Here is a 16,992-nt window from a genome sequence, read left to right on the forward strand (position 1 = left end):
AAGAAATTCCCGCCCGCACCGCACCTCGCGGCAACGCGGGCAGATCGATGTGCGGAGCAGCAGGGCCAGACCCCCAGGGGAAATAATTAATAGGCAGAAATACGGGCTGGAGCGCAGCGGGACGGACGCTTCCTGAACGCCAAGCCACTGCTCCTCACAAGCGAGAACAATCCCTCTCCTGCCTCTATAACACGCGAGCCGTTCTGCGCGCACGCTTCCGTTAGCCGCCACCGGTGCCCCAACCACCAGTGCCTGCCACCATAAAAGGAACGATACAATTATTCAATTTGCTTCCAGAGCACCATGGCTACTTTGGCACTGCGAGTGATTCCTAAATTAGTCTCGGGGGAGCCCCTTAACTTCACAGTGCCTGGTCAAGACAGTAAAAACCACACAATAAATCACTCAGAGCCGATTCGCAGGGCTAATGAGTCCTCGACAAAACCTCGCAGGGTGATGCGTGCCTTGCAAACAGCTTGTACATGAGTTACACGAGACAAAGGGCAGACATTCCAGACACCAGCATTCAACCAGGACACCAGAGACGTGGCAGAGCCAGAAACGGAACCAGGAGGCAGTTTCACTGGTGTGGCCTCCTTGTCTCATTATGACTTTCCGTGATGGATTATGTGGATCTATGCTCAGTTCTCTCTGGTATCTGCTTTGCAATGCACTGTCCTGCCAATATATCTTTTAGTCACAGAAAATTGAGGAGCATAAATATGTTTATATCGGACTGCGGTGTGACAAATCACAGAGACAGATGCAGTGCAGAGATGGCACGGTGCGTTCGATTTGTCAATCAGGGCAGTTTTGATTTGTAAACATCTCTGTGGGCTGTTACTTTCAAAACTGCCTTGTCATCTCTGACAGTATGTTCTTGTGTTTAAACAAGACTGGAGAATAAACTGGAAATGGAATTAATAGAATAGCTGAGGAGATTTAAACATGAGACGAACTGGGAAGCTGCAGTAGTGGAGAGACATCGAAAAACTTATGAAGCCCTGTCGTGCTAGAGAGTGAGATAGTGCAGTAGTGCAGAGATGACTAGACTACACAAGATAACTAGACCACACAAGATAACTAGACCCCACAAGATGACTAGACCACACAAGATGACTAGACCACACAAGATGACTAGACCCCACAAGATGACTAGACCACACAAGATGACTAGACCACACAAGATAACTAGACCACACAAGATGACTAGACCACACAAGATGACCAGACCACACAAGATGACCAGACTACACAAGATGACCAGACTACACATGATGACTAGACAACACAAGATGACCAGACCACACAAGATGACCAGACCACACAAGATGACTAGACCACACATGATGACCAGACTACACACGATGACTAGACTACACAAAGTGACTAGACTACACAAGATGACTAGACTACACATGATGACTAGACCACACAAGATGACTAGACTACAGTAAAGATGCAGCTGGCTGGCGAATCCTCTGAGAAACCTGCATGGGTCAACTGGTCATCCAATATTACCCAGACCAGTTGCTTCAGAGACATGGGACACCTTAATCCTGCTGGGATTTACTCACCTTAATCCTGCTGGGATTTACTCACCTTAATCCAGCTGGGATTTACTCACCTTAATCCTGCTGGGATATACTCACCTTAATCCTGCTGGGATATACTCACCTTAATCCTGCTGGGATTTACTCACCTTAATCCAGCTGGGATTTACTCACCTTAATCCAGCTGGGATATACTCACCTTAATCCTGCTGGGATATACTCACCTTAATCCTGCTGGGATTTACTCACCTTAATCCAGCTGGGATTTACTCACCTTAATCCAGCAGGGATATACTCACCTTAATCCTGCTGGGATATACTCACCTTAATCCTGCTGGGATTTACTCACCTTAATCCTGCTGGGATATACTCACCTTAATCCTGCTGGGATTTACTCACCTTAATCCTGCTGGGATTTACTCACCTCACATCTGCTGGGATTTACTCACCTTAATCCTGCTGGGATATACTCACCTTAATCCTGCTGGGATATACTCACCTTAATCCTGCTGGGATTTACTCACCTTAATCCTGCTGGGATATACTCACCTTAATCCTGCTGGGATATACTCACCTTAATCCAGCTGGGATATACTCACCTTAATCCTGCTGGGATATACTCACCTTAATCCTGCTGGGATTTACTCACCTTAATCCTGCTGGGATGTACTCACCTTAATCCAGCTGGGATATACTCACCTTAATCCTGCTGGGATTTACTCACCTTAATCCTGCTGGGATTTACTCACCTCACATCTGCTGGGATTTCCTCACCTTAATCCTGCTGGGATTTACTCACCTTAATCCTGCTGGGATTTACTCATCTCACACCTGCTGGGATTTACTCACCTTAATCCTGCTGGGATTTTCTCACCTCACATCTGCTGGGATTTACTCACCTTAATCCTGCTGGGATTTACTCATTTCACAGTACCATGTCAGATGATATTGGAAAAGTATCATCAAGAAATGCTAAAACAATCACTTCAGCCATTTACATTTGCACCGACAGACAGACGTGCATTAGTGTCTTTTGGTCTTTATCAAACACCTTCCTCATTCTAGTGTAATTCAGCCCATTTGCAAAATACTACAATACTAAATAAAACAATACTAAAAAGTGTCATGATACATACAGGCTGATATTTATGCAGAGCGTCTGAAATCTATAACCAGGAACAATGATTCAGTGTGCTTTACATTTTACCATCATTTGTCTTTTCCTCCAACTCATTTAGATATTGATTTACCATTAAACATTTGGTCTGCCAAAGACTGGCCCAACAGCACGTGCTGGTGGAGCTGAACGGTCACTGAGGCATTGTGGGAAGGGCGGCTGCTGCTCTCCGTTCGAGGCGTTAAACTTTGATGCCAAGCGCACGTTGATGGTGAAATGCACGGCCTCCTCTCCGCAGTCTCACCGCTGGAAACTCATTCCAGGACAACGTGATGTGTTTGGACACCTCTCAGTGGCACAATCTAACACTGGCACCAGAGGCATCACTATCATACATTTATATAGGCCCTGGAGCCAAATTACAGACTACGTCCCAAATACCAAAAAAATTGTTTTTGTGAGTCACTCTGGAAGGAAGCATCTGCTAAAGGCCATAAATGTAAACACCATCCTTTTACCACAGTTGCGAAGGACTTTCGCAGCGCCATGACGGTCCACATATGTGGGTGGCTAAGCGCTGCCCATTGAGAGTCCTGCGGGGGGCGCTCTCGTGTCAGGTGCAGGGCCGGGCCTCCTCATTATGGGATGCCGTCAGTCCTTTTGCACAGAGACGTACAGGCGCGGCGTGGGAGTGTGTAGGGAGCAGAGTGGCGCAGGCCCGTCATTATCCACACACTCGTGCGGCTCTGGATGGGGAACCGTGACAGACCCAGCAGAGGTACCCGCGTCTTCACCCGCCTGGAGCTTCTCCAACGCCCTCCGCCTCCTTTCATCCAGCCTGCAGGCCTGCGCCTCCCACAGAACCCCACGGTTCCTGCTGCCACGTTTCTGTCTGCCTCACACCACGCTCACCGCACAAGAGCACCGCTCAGAAACACAACACAAGCTCCCCCAGGCACAGACACGCCGCTCATGTTTGGGGAGACAAACCTGTAATTATTTTTACATTTTTAAATAGAAGTTAGAAGTGAAATGATGGATATGTTGCCGAAAGAGAGGTGAAGATGACCTGAAGTAATGAGGGTAGTGAATATAAATATGACATGAGAATTTCAAGCTAATATGAAGCATGAAATATCTTCCTCATGTCAATATGAAGCAGAATGAAGAATGACACTACTGGATCTACGTTTTTTTTGCATACACTTTGAATACAATCCCAAAAACATTTTCGTTAACTCTTTAGAATTGCATGGATTTCTCCTCGTTTACAGCCTAAAATGCCACGTCGTCTTCTAAGTTATGATCAGAAGAATGAATGACGGTATTCTGCGATACACAACGTTTAATTGTACAATGTGAAGTTGTGATAGGAGCAGAGATGAGTTTATGGTGACTGCTGATATGCAGTGTGCCCAACCGCTATGTTGGTGATACCCTTCCCCAATGAACATTTACACATCTTCACATGATCCTGCTTGAGGAGTTTCTCACATCCTGGCAACCTGAAAGTCTTCATCAGTCTCTGCAAACCTCCAACGCCTGAAATGCTAAGCAATATTTTGCGCGTGGTTGCACTGGGCATTGACTTTTATATACAGTGCCAAAAGACGCTTCAGTTAATGATTCATGCTGAACCTCCCTCACTGCGACGTCTCCACGCATCTTCTGACCCATCTAGCCCCTCCCATCTGTCGTGAACCCCTTTTCACCGGCAAGACATTTCTAATCTAGTGTAATACCCAGCCATGTTTTATTGGTTTTGGTGACAGCAGGTTGAAGTGACACAGCAGGAAGTGTGGGAGTTGTAGTTCCCTGACTTTGGCACCTCTGGTCATGGCGACGTTAGAAAATGTCAGTGCCCTCAGGACGTTTCAGTCTCTAACCTCAGGAAAGTAAGAAGTGGTCCCCCGTAAGGGCTGTCCTCGCTCTTGTTCCGTGTTTTTCTGTTCATGGTAGACTCATGAGCGCAGACGCTACCCAGAGTCAGGAAGGCGTGCCTATCCAAATCTGTCACCGTGGAGACGTCCCATCACTCCCTCTCTCTATTCGCGCTGATCTCCGCGGGGCACCCACACGTGGGCAGGGGAGAAGTGCTTCTCAGGTTCCTCAATTTGCAAACTACCTGTGAGACTGCGACACTGGGAAATAATTCACAAATCTCTTTAAACCCTTCCAGTGCTATTAGCTTGAGCTGTTTTATCTCTAAATTCCTCCATATTCACTTTGAGAGGCCCATACTGCACATATTGCAAGACAGACCTGTTTAGAGCGGCTAAACAATTCTTTACTGTGTTGCTGATGCTGGCGGTAGCCATTTGCTCATTTTACATATATATTCAATCAGGTCAAACCCTGAATTGATGGGAACATCTCACCCCAATTACCCTCTTTTATAGAGGTATGTTTCCTAGACATTTAGCTACTTTGACCTCGGTTGTTTGAACCATTCTTTCAGCAACTCAACAGTATTGAGAAAAACGTTCTTGCACTGGATCTGCAAACACTGAAGCCCTTGAACCCCAATGAAATCGCAGATGTCCTTTGCTGCTGACTTCTCTGTGTATGTGCACACAAAGCATTCAAGCTCTATTTGTGCAGACTAACCAGTTCTTATAAGTGTTGGTGCAGACAGTATTCTCAAGAAATCTTTGTGCTATAACCCACCCCAATTCAAAAATGCGGCTACCGCAGAAAGAGAGCTACAATTCAGTGCTCTATGAGTGCAACCTACTCTATAACACACTAGACACTGTGGTTGAACAATGCCAGAGACAGCAGACACAGGTGTGAGCTAGTCATTGTCAAAAGCTAACTGATATTCAACACTATGCTGTGTTTGTGTGTGGAAAGGAAGAGATGATGGTTGAAACCCCAATCCAGATGGCTCTCTTCTGTAATCTAGAAATTTGGCTCCAACACGCTTTCGAGTAAAATAACTGTCTCGGCTGCCCGGGCAAGAAAAATAGGTTGTTTCTGTAAAGTCTTTTGAGATCACAATGTTTTTGTGGGTAGTGCTCAGGCAAAGTTCTCAACAGCTGTTGGTGAGGACAAGAACAATGGTTTGGTTCACCATGGTCTGTGATGCAAGAACCAGCTTTGCACATCAAGTCAAACCAAGCCCCACATATTCAACTTTAGAGCTAACGAGACTAGTGGACAAATTCCTAGTGACTGTTTAAAAAAAGACCTGACATGGGAATAGGTTGATTTTGTAGCTGTTAAGACACCTGTCCTCTTAAATTGACAGATACTCATAAGTCTGCCAGACCTGTCATTATGGGAGGTAGCAGAAAAAGAAGTTTCTCCATTCAGTCAAAACGATTTCAGAAGGACACCAGAACAGATCGTGGGAATAGGCTGTTGTCTGCTCTGACAGAATCAAACAAAACCAGATTACTGTATATAGCTTCTTTAGTCCTAGAGTCACAGTCTGACAGGCAATAATATGACATGTTAATCTCAGTGGGATTTATTTCTCCTATAAGTGTGACAAATTACCAGCTTGAAGTAAATGTGCACATTCACTCTGGAGCACTATCCCCGCAACAGTAATTTGCCATCATAAATACAGTGCATGGTCACTGAAGCAACTAATCACTGTCGTGGCCCATTTTCTAATGATGGAAGAGGGATCCCAGGGCGGCCACGGGGCGGAGATCCTCCTGAATGGCTTTAATCCGCCCCACCTGGCAACGCTTCCAAGAGTGGAGGCGTTAGGAAATAAAAACGGGGCGCGTTAACTAGTCTCCAGGCAGCACCGTCCGTTTGATCCTGAAAGTCTGAAAATTCAGGCGAAACTGGGCAACTCTGTCCACATGGCTCCCAGTAAACCAGGAGGAGGGGGGGCTGGCCAGGCTGTCACGCTGTTGTGATTGCCGAGATGAAGAAAATATAAATAATCAATAGATGTCTGGGCGTTGGGAGAGTTCCACACACACTGATACACTAATTCATTTCTCTAGGGACGACCCTCCCCAGCCTATGATCAACTATCAGAGGAATAAAGAACGCCTGAAATCTGATGGACACGTTTGACAAGGAACAAAGTACAGAAAAAGGCGACATGGTTTTTCCTGAGGATGTCTGAGGATGTCTGAGGATGAGGATGTCTGAGGATGAGGATGTCTGAGGATGAGGATGTCTGAGGTTGAGGATGTCTGGGGATGAGGATGTCTGAGGTTGAGGATGTCTGAGGTTGAGGATGTCTGAGGATGAAGATGTCTGAGGATGAGGATGTCTAAGTGCGTCTTTCCAGGAGCAGAACAACTCCTTATACAAGGTGCAATATTGCTCTTGATGACTGAGGAATACTTCTAAGCACTAAGCGGCTGAGAACGCAGAGATCTTCTGGTTTAAACCACCGCTACCTTTACCTGCACGCTCGCTTATAGAGATTATACAGTACTAAACGCATTCTGTCTTCCGCATTCACAGTCCTGCCATAAAACCCAGAAATGTGCATAACATTAAAATTCAGCTGAAGAAGCACAAAATGGCCCACCAGCCCACACCATGGAGAGTGATGCATCTACTGAGCCTTTACTCGATGGGGTCAGAGGTCAGAGGAGGGCCAAACCTCCAAAGTACCTCCAGGATCAGTCTTTTCAACTGTCCTCAGATCAGAAGACCAGCGTGACGCCTTCACGCCTGCTGGTCCGGCCCTCGTTCTAGCGTCTCACCGCTCCGTAGAGGAACAAGCATGATTGGAGTGAATTATTAAGGAACTGGTAGAATCCAAAATCACTTCCTTTAAGCAGCATATATACCACAATATGAAGAAAGGCGGCCAATCATTTTATTACACCAATAAGGCCGTCACACGCAAAACACAGGGCAGTGCTGATGAATACTGCTTCCAGGCAGTACGAGTTGAATACAGAACAGGCAGCACAATAGAACCAAACTAATTACTCAGGTACTTTCTTATCTGGCTGTGGGTCGCACTGGGCTGGAGTAAACGACCTGTGCTGTGTCGCTGCCTACACGGTGTGGCGATGCACCTCTTCCAACAGGCGGACTCTATTTACAAATACGGTTTGTTACACTGTTCTTGTCTCCCACAGACTCACCCGTGCCTTGTATTGACGACAGAGCTGCAGATTGAGCCGTAGACACGGGGGGGCATCGCCGTCGCCCCTGCCGATATTTCCCCAAAATCAAACCCCTCACGACAATAACATTTAGTCACCGTGACACTTGCAGGGTGTCAGCACTCCTGTAGTGCTGGGACAACACGGCGGAGGTAGTTACCACCCACAGCACGCCTTGCGTTTGTAACTATGCTGTAAGGAGAGGGGTTTAGGAGTCAGCGTGCACCCACTGACTCTGACCGCCAGACACGGCGTGTATCATCCCCGAGAGCCGTACTTAAGTCCTGTCCCATATTTAGAGAGATCAAACAAGTGCTGATATGTATCATTATAGAGATCCAGCTTTCTCACCTAAGCTGAATCTCACCACCTCTTTTGTAAGCTGGGTTAGGGTTGTTGGAAAGACCTTTCTTAAAGCAGTGCAGGTTCAAAGATAAAAGCAGGTGGACATTTAATGAGTTGTTCACGTTTGCGCACTACCAGCAAAAATAAACAAATAATAAATAAACAATAAATAAACAAATAAATAATAAAATAAGCAAGTCGATTGATTTCTTATCTACTTCTATGGGGTTAGTTGTATTTCATTCTTTTTATCCAAGCATGGTGGAGAAAATTCCCGTCCAGGGACACTGCAGGGTGGGCTGACCGGGTCGGACCTGCAGGAGAATGGATGTGCACCTTGGAAAGTGTGAATGGAACCGCTGCAGAACAGACGTGAACCGGTGGATAAACGCATGCATTTACGGTATCTCCACACTGACAGTCCGCATAACTCGTTCAGTTTACAGAATAAAGCATAACGCTGCTCCCCTTTAAACTACACTGGGATATGGGGCTGCATGCATCTAACCGTCGGACTGAGAGAGGAATAAAACATGCGGCTCCGTTTACCAGGTCCGTGTTCATGTTCTGTTGTGTCGTGGCAATCATGTTCGCCTCAGCTCCGTGTTGTCTTTCGAAGAAAAATCCACTCTGGGCTCCAAAACACTGTAACTGCCCTAAGCACTTAAAACCTGTTAGTTTATTAGGGTGTCGCAAAGTATTTTTGTGTGGCGTGTATAAAGTTGCCCATCTCTCTCTCTCCTCTCTCTCTTTCTGAATAGCAATCTCTTGTTCATGCACTCCTCTAATATCAATGCCTATTGACAACCAAGAAATCCATCAAAGCATCTCGCAACCTCTGGTGCGCTGATCAAAGTCTCTGTGAGGATGTGTTGTGCTGATGAACTGAGATCCGCTCAAACTACCGGCTACGTTTCGTATTCTTTCCTCTCTCGCTTTTCTTCGTTCCTCCCGCTTTCTCTCTCTAGCTCACACACACACACACACACACACACACACACACACACGCATATATACACACAAATACACACACACGCACACACACACACAAGTACACACACACACACGCATATATACACACAAATACACACACACGCACACACACACACACACGCACACACACACACACACACACACACACACACACACACACACACACACACACGCACACACGCAAAAGAATAGAGCGAATAAATTACACTTATACTAGATGTTATACTATTTAGGTGTTGATGATAACCAAATGTCATAACATCTAAAGAACTGCGCGCAGTGGATTAGGCTCCCTAAGACGTAGTGGCCGTGGGGAGATACACTTGTTCTAAGTGCACTACCCAATGCAGTCAAATGTGACCAGGTCTCATTTTTTTAGTAGCAAGATTAGCAGTAGTATGCTAGTAGTATTAGAAGTAGTTTTATTTGCAATGGAAATAAAAAATGTAATGTATTTCATTATAGTAATCTGTGCCTGTGACCCATCCCCAAACAGTGTTTCAGGAATGTTTGTCTAATATTTTCTATGTATAAACTATGCAGTGTTTGCCATTGAATTTTTGAAGTGAGTTTCGAGCTTTTGTATACTGATAATAAGGCCAGTATGAATGTTTATCCATTGTTTGACTGCTTGGTTAATTAATTATAACAGCAATTATAACCCCCTTTTATTATTCTTAGTTATTCTTAGACATAACAAAGAACACTATCAAATGCATATATATAAAAATATGCATGTATTTTGCACATACATGCATGTCGTTATGTTTATCTCCGTTGCAAATGTATGTATACATTTGCTACGGAGATAAACATAACGACACATAATATTTAAGTATTTAAGCACAAAAAAATGTTTTATAATTTTTTTTAAGGGGGGGGGGTTGGTTTAAGTAAATATATTGTTCCATTTTTCTTTCAAAATCAAACCAACGTTTTGTCTTTTGTCTTACGGCAAACCCGCATCAAAGGCATCAAATCCCCGCACGTGCAGGAACGGACGGGGGGGGGGGGGCAGCCTTTACGTGCGACGTCATCGCGCTCGCGCCTGCGCAGCCGCGCGCTCATTGGCTCGCGGGTGAATTTGAAACGCAACCGCCTCCGACGCTGAACACGGTAGCGACGGGCTCCAGCTCGACGAGAAACGGACGCTGCTGTGGTGTCTGTCGGCAAAACGACCGGAAAAACACTAAAACTAAAGGAAAGTTTCACACTGTGAAGGCGCTCGAAGCGTTAGTAAGTGTTTTTGACTTTAAACGCGGCGGTAAATGTGTGGTGTTCTTTCACTGAGGTAGTTATTGTGGGTTAATGTAGCGGCTAGGCGGCTACATTGTTGTGGTTCACTGGGCCTACATATCTAAACAACTACTCTCTCATCCTCGCTTCGTTGTTTGGATAACTAACTAGTTAGTATTTATATCTGTTCCTGAGAAACTGCAGTTTTCTGGGTTATGTTGGCGAGGTTAGTCGTTGATTAACTGTAAATTCTTGAGTTTGAGTCTAATAGAAGTCTAATAGACTTAGAAGGCAGCCAGGTGGGTTTAATGTCGACTTTAGTGAGCCCTAACTAGTGGAAGTGTGGGTTAGTGGGTTAATGAACTCGCCTTTTATTAGTTATGCTCTAACTGTGCCTGTTCTACGAGATAGTTTAGGTAACACCACACTAGGTTACATACCTTTACCTTACATACCTTACCTTACAAGATAGCCCCAGGTAGCACCAGACTAGGTAACCTTACATACCTCACCAATACATTAAACATAACCAGACAAGACAGACGGCGTTATGTGCTGTTCAAGCACAGAGATGTTGTGTTGTTAGTCATGTGTTGTTTTTCCTGCTTTGCCTCCCAGAACATGGAAACTGCTGTGATGAGCCTCCACAGCGTGTTCGAAAACCTTCGAGCCCACGTCGACATCCTCAACGAGAGCATCGAGCCCCGTGAGTATGGCCCGCTGTCGCGCATAGACGTGCGAACGCCGAGGACGTGCGTCTCACGCCTGTGCTCACGTCTCACGCCTGTGCCCCCCCCCAAGAGTTCATCCAGATGGCGCTGAACTTCGAGGACTGTCGTCGTAAGTGGCTCGGCCTGGAGCGGGACCTGGCATCCTGCAAGGAGGTGCTGGCCAAGGTGGAGACGGAGAGGGGGGCGCTGGAGGTCAAACTCAAGCACGCGCGTAACCAGGTGGATGTAGAGATCCGCAGGAGACAAAAGGCTGAGGCCGACTGTGAGAAGCTGGTATGTGGCCAGAAGATGCATTACACGCTCCTAACCGATCCAGCATACCGAATGATGCTGACTTTCATACTACTACGGATAGTTGTGTAATTTGTTTCATGTTATTTACGGGTAATTAGTGGTATTACATTCTCTATTTCATTATAGGAGTTTCTAAAACGTGCCTTAGATCATTGCTTGCACTTTAGACTAACATCAGAACTCCTAAATAATGACAGTGAGCGTTTAGAATTGTGAATGGCTCTTTTTTTGTCTGCAGGACCGTCAGATCCAGCTGATCCGGGACCTGTTGGTCACAGAGAGTTCCAGTAACAGTATCCAGCTGAACGAGGAGCAGCGTTCAGCGCTGGCCTTCCTCAACGCCCGCTCTCAGGGCCCCTCCAACCTGAACACCAGCCGCAGGTGAGCGGAACGGACCCGGTCTGTTACGGTTGGACGTGCTGCGGGTTTGCTGTGCGTGTTGGGTGGCTTCCAGAGGGCTTGGTTGAGAACCACTACCGTCCGGTATACGGTAGTGGTTCTCTAGACTGGCGTATAAAGGAGAGACGTAGCTGTTGACGTCCTCAATCGTTTTCTGTGACAAACCTTTTAAAAGTGTCCTTAGCTCTTTATGTAACCTTGTTTTCTGCAGGTTGACCACTATTGATGAATCCGCCTCAATGTTGTCCGACATCAGTTATGATAAAACCGATGACTCGTTGGTGAGTAATTCCCTTATTAAAAGGATGCCATCTGTGTATTTCCCCATGACACCCAGCTGAAACGCCGTGCTTGCTTTGCTAGGACTGGGACTCTTCTGTGGTCAGGACTGTTCGGCTGAAGAAGCGTCAGAAGAGGGTATGTTCATGACTCTGGCATCTTCACCCACTACATTACAATGAAGCTCCCTAATTAGCTGTGCCTGCAAAGTGCTGAATGATGGCATTCAGTACTCCATGGGACAGTTCTCAGAGAATCCGTGTGAAGATGCTATATAGATCAAAATTATAACTCAGAAATAATCAGCTTCTTTTCCATTGTAGCGCTCCTCCAGAAACCACACAGACGGGCCCGTCGGCGCCCCCAAAAGGTCTCGCTCCACTGGCCGCACGTCGGAGAAGGTGTGTCCCCTACATAGATGGGCTTTTCGCTGGCTATAGGATTGTTTGGGGAAACGATTGCTGATTCACCACACATCACCTGGCCTTCCATTCCAACCTGGTTGGAGCTTTAACGCTGTGATTCAGTGCCAGGGATTTATTGGTGTGACCTGGTTGCGTTTGGAGCAATTATCTTGGGAAACAGATTGAATTGGGTTTTGAAACAGATTGAGTTGGGTTTAATTGGTGTACACATGCCTTCACCCACAGGGAAATGAGTCTCTGGTGGCAAAAACAACAGTGACGGTGCCCAAAAACGGAGGTGCCATAGAGGCTGTGACCACTGTGGAGGCCGTGCCTTACTGGACCAGAAGCAGGAGAAAGACCGGTGAGTCTGGTATATTTGGGTAATCATCGTCATCATCGCTGGGTATGAGGAAGGCGTCTGAACATTACTATCATGAGCACAGGTGCGCAGTGTTGTACGTCCGGCTGCATTTGGTCTGCTTTTATACCACATGTGGTTATATGAGTGTAATTTCAAGTCAGGCTTTTAAAGCCAAGCATGAGATGAAGATTAAGGCATTGTCTAAGTACTAAAGGAACGTTTGCTGTAAGTGGACAACATTCAGCTGTGGAGATGTCCATCTTGGTCAGCTTGTGTTGGTGTGGTGCACCACGTTGTTTGCATGACCCCACACTGTCGCTGTGTCCCATAGCCGCCGCCGCAGAGTGGGACTCGGCTGACACGGACTCGGTCCAGTCTGTGGGTGTGTTCAAGCAGCCCCAACAGCCCCAGAGGCAGAGCAGGGCGGAGCCCAGCACTCCCCAGGGCAACGGAGGGGTGCGGCTGCACGAGTTCGTCTCCAAAACGGTGTGTGTGAGGGGTGAACTGCATCGGCCCGTTCATCTATGTGTTATAACCACTACAGATTATTACGGTCTGTGATTTGACGTCGTGCGACATCACGGCAAACATCAAAAGTGAAGCGTGTCCTTGTTGTCATGTAGGTGATTAAGCCAGAGTCCTGTGTTCCGTGCGGGAAGAGGATCAAGTTCGGGAAGATCTCGTTGAAGTGTCGGGACTGTCGTGTGGTGGCCCACCCCGAGTGTCGTGAGCGCTGCCCCCTACCCTGCATCCCCAACGCAGCTGGGACCCCCGTCAAGACCGGCGAGGTAGCCCTCACACCCGTCTCCTTCCTCAGAGAAAATTTTAACTCTTGTCCTCATTTCAAGCCAGTTTATAACCCGAGTCATTGTGACTTGCCGTGGTAAATGGTTGTTATGGTGACGGTTTGCAGGGCATTCTGGCAGATTACGTCTCCTCCACGTCGCCCATGATCCCACCGCTGGTGGTGCACTGTGTCAACGAGATTGAGCAGAGGGGTTTGCACGAGGTGAGTGTTGGTCCTGCAGACGCCCTGGGCGCTACGTTACGTCTGTAGCCGCTTTACTGACGGGCTCTCTCGTCCACCCCTCCAACCCCCCCCCCCCCCCCCCCCCCCCCGCACCTCTCAAGACCGGTTTGTACCGCCTTTCGGGAGCTGACCGGGTGGTGAAGGAGCTGAAGGAGAAGTTTGTGCGGGGGAAGACGGTTCCTCTCCTGAGTAAGGTGGAGGACATCCACGTGGTCACCGGCCTCCTCAAGGACTTCCTGAGGAGCCTGAAGGAGCCGCTGCTCACCTTCCGCCTCAACCGCAACTTCATGGAGGCCGCGGGTCGGTCTGCTCACCCAACGGCCCGTCTGTTTGTCACGCGGCCCGTCACCCACACTGTAGCGTTTCCAGCTAAACGTGTCATTTAGTCAGTTTGAAATGTCACAAAAGGGCTTAACCAGCATTCATATTATTGAATACATTTTGACTTGTGCACAAAGTCATCTGCAATACGAGTATTTATTCTCCTCTCCTGCTCAGAGGTGACAGATGAAGACAACTCCATTGCGCTGATGTACCAGACCATCAGTGACCTGCCCCCGGCAAACAGGGACACGTTGGCCTTCCTGATCATCCACCTGCAGAGGTAAACCTTACAGTAGCATCCCTGTTCACCTGGAGAACTTCAGAAGAGCTCCTCTGTCCAACCACACTGGGTATCATCACTGAGCACATGTGGGGTGAAGCCCACAGGTGTTTCCCACTGGATTCTCTAGTATTACTGACATTGTCATTGAATTTTAGAGCTAGATATCCTCTGGTCTGGGCAGATTGGTCTGCTACTGTCTCATGACGACTGGGTGCTGGTGCCAAACGCCCATTTAGAGGATTTTTATTATTATTATACATTTTTGGATTCCACTTCCCTTATAAAGCAATCTGGGCCTGGGTGCTTAAATTTAATGACTTTTATAGTGGAAGTAAATCACTGATATTGGACCTCCCGATTGCGATGACTACATTTTGAAGTTCTGCGTTTTCCGAAATGGGTTGTACACTTTGAGTAATCGTCCACCGTGCTCATTTGCAGAGTTGCCCAGAGCACAGACACCAAGATGGATGTGACGAATCTGTCCCGGGTGTTTGGCCCCACCATCGTGGGCCACGCCGTGGCCGACCCAGACCCAGTGACCATCCTGCAGGACACCAAACGCCAGCCCAAAGTAAGAGCCAAGGAAGTGTGTGGATACACATAGTGTGATAGAATATATATTCCTATATATAATATATAGGAAATCCTCAGACTAATGTTTATATTGCAGTGATGATAATGACGAAGATGTGTGTGTGTGTGTGTCAGGTTGTTGAGCGCCTGTTGGGTCTACCTGTGGAGTACTGGAGCCAGTTCATGATGGTGGAACAGGACCACGCTCACCCTGATCACATGATCATCGAAAACACCAACGTCTTTTCCACTCCTGATCACAAAGGTGTGTGCGGACGGGGCCTTATTTATTTCTTTTATTTATATATATGTTTTGCATTAAGCGGATAAATGTGATGGAGGTTACGGAGTTTCTGCTGGATCGTTTATTCCTTGCGTGTGGATGCATGTTGTAGAGCTGTAGATATGCCCGTGTTTCCTAAGCCAAGCGTGCGTAGCGTTTGGCCCCGAGTGTGTGGGGGAGTGATGTGAAGGGCGCTAAATCCAGAGCTGTGTTGGGTTGCAGTGAGCATGTTTGGGCCCATCACCACCCCGGAGCAGCAGATGAACAAGACGCCGTCCTCCAGCTCTCTGTCTCAGCGAATGAAGAACGCCACGCTCAACGCCATCACCCCCAGGTGAGCATCACATCCACAGCCCTCCTTTAACGCCCCGGTCGGCCCGTGACCTGCGACGTTCGCCCGGCCTTCACGCGCTGACGCGTGTGCGTAGTGAAGGGCTCGTGAAGGGCTGACACCCGTCTCTCCTCTTTCAGGTTCGGCAGCAAGAGTAAATCTGCTGTGGGCTTCAACCGCCAGGGGACGTTCTTCGCCTCGCCTCTCCTGAAGTAGCCGTAGGACACGGGTTCCCTGTTGATACTCCTGGTGTATTTGGGGGGGGGGGACTAGTTGCAATACGTATATGTACACGATACTCCGCACAGTTAATCTAAGGATATTTTAATACTTTTATCTCATCATTTAACTTCATTTTGTATTTTAGCTGTTTTTTAATTGTTTGTACTAATGACATACTTGCAACCAAAGGGATGGTCAGAAATATACATGTCCATAAGTATCTGTGCCAGAACGCTCAGAGGACCGTTTGGGTGGGAGTTCTTTATCAAGAAGCCCCAAACGGATGGCAGTGTGATTGCTTAAAAAAAATTTTTTTTTTTACACTCTAATCAATTTTGTCAGTAACATTTATCAAAGCATTTAGTCTTTTTTACTCTGCAGAAGCAACAGCGTGGTGGGTTTTGTTGAAGGAACATTTCTCAAGCACATGGCCACGCTTGTAGCAGCCTGGCGAAGTCCGCACTGGCTGTCTTGGGTTTGGATCCTCGGGCTCGTGAGCAGAACATCTTCACAAGAACCCGGTGCCCTCACAGATGAGGTTCTACACTGTAATGGGTTTCTTAGATTAGATGCATTTCCTTTTTTAGTCAGTTCTTCAAGATATTTGCATACAGTACTCTTCAACCTATCAAGACCTTTTCTCTTCAGTGTTGTTGCCTTATTTATTTGTACCTGCTCTGTATGTACACACACACACCTCTCCTGGGTTTGGTGCTGCTTGCTCTGTAAATAGAGAGAATGCATTGCGTCTTGACTGCAGTGGTCTGTGTGATGCAGGCTGCCAAATGCCATTTAATCCCAGTTCAGCGAGTCTCCGGTATTGACTGTTTGGATCATGCTATGCAGTAGCTGGGTCTCTGCAGGGTCAGCTGGGTCTCTACAGGACCGTCCGGGTCACTGCTGGGCCGGCTGAGTCTCTGGGACCTGAGCCACGTAAGCTCAGGCTGGTCCTTTCCTCCTTCAGCGCAACATGGAATACATTGATACAGCAATATCTACTGTTTTTTGTAAAATATATTCAACTCGTGTGTCTAACTGAGTGCCGGATTACTTACGGTTGCGTGTGAGAAAATGATGCATGTAAAATTTGAATGCTCACATTTTCAGTAAAAATGGTGAGAACAGCTTCACACTG

At 47.1% G+C, this 16,992-nt stretch overlaps 2 protein-coding genes across 2 annotated transcripts in view; one reads left to right on the forward strand and one right to left on the reverse strand.

The window, feature by feature from the left end:
• The window catches only part of LOC143484979 (inactive dipeptidyl peptidase 10), a 38,198-nt gene extending 29,107 nt beyond the window's left edge, over positions 1–9,091 (reverse strand). The window contains exon 1 of the mRNA XM_076984081.1: positions 8,657–9,091. Within this exon, the coding sequence (XP_076840196.1) occupies positions 8,657–8,696 (40 nt within the window). The 5' untranslated portion in view covers positions 8,697–9,091. The remainder of the gene's footprint in view (positions 1–8,656) is intronic.
• Positions 9,092–10,178: 1,087 nt separating this feature from the next.
• racgap1 (Rac GTPase activating protein 1) lies at positions 10,179–16,987 on the forward strand. Its single transcript, XM_076984321.1, has 17 exons — positions 10,179–10,337; positions 10,956–11,043; positions 11,139–11,341; positions 11,601–11,743; positions 11,973–12,042; positions 12,125–12,178; positions 12,364–12,441; positions 12,691–12,808; positions 13,140–13,294; positions 13,432–13,596; positions 13,722–13,817; positions 13,940–14,138; positions 14,337–14,442; positions 14,887–15,019; positions 15,157–15,286; positions 15,527–15,638; positions 15,776–16,987. The coding sequence occupies exons 2-17, from the start codon at positions 10,959–10,961 to the stop codon at positions 15,849–15,851; spliced, it is 1,923 nt and encodes a 640-aa protein (XP_076840436.1). The 5' UTR covers positions 10,179–10,337; positions 10,956–10,958; the 3' UTR covers positions 15,852–16,987.
• The last annotated feature ends 5 nt before the right edge of the window (positions 16,988–16,992 follow it).

The sequence above is a fragment of the Brachyhypopomus gauderio genome, chromosome 21 (assembly GCF_052324685.1).
Source record: "Brachyhypopomus gauderio isolate BG-103 chromosome 21, BGAUD_0.2, whole genome shotgun sequence".
Taxonomy (NCBI): domain Eukaryota; kingdom Metazoa; phylum Chordata; class Actinopteri; order Gymnotiformes; family Hypopomidae; genus Brachyhypopomus; species Brachyhypopomus gauderio.

Bases quoted from the DNA above. Each gene is read 5' to 3' on its own strand.
- racgap1 (XM_076984321.1), top strand. From the start codon at position 10,959: ATGGAAACTGCTGTGATGAGCCTCCACAGCGTGTTCGAAAACCTTCGA. The intron at 12,043-12,124 runs GTGAGTAATTCC...TTGCTTTGCTAG, and splicing joins ATAAAACCGATGACTCGTTG to GACTGGGACTCTTCTGTGGT. The intron at 13,818-13,939 runs GTGAGTGTTGGT...GCACCTCTCAAG, and splicing joins AGCAGAGGGGTTTGCACGAG to ACCGGTTTGTACCGCCTTTC.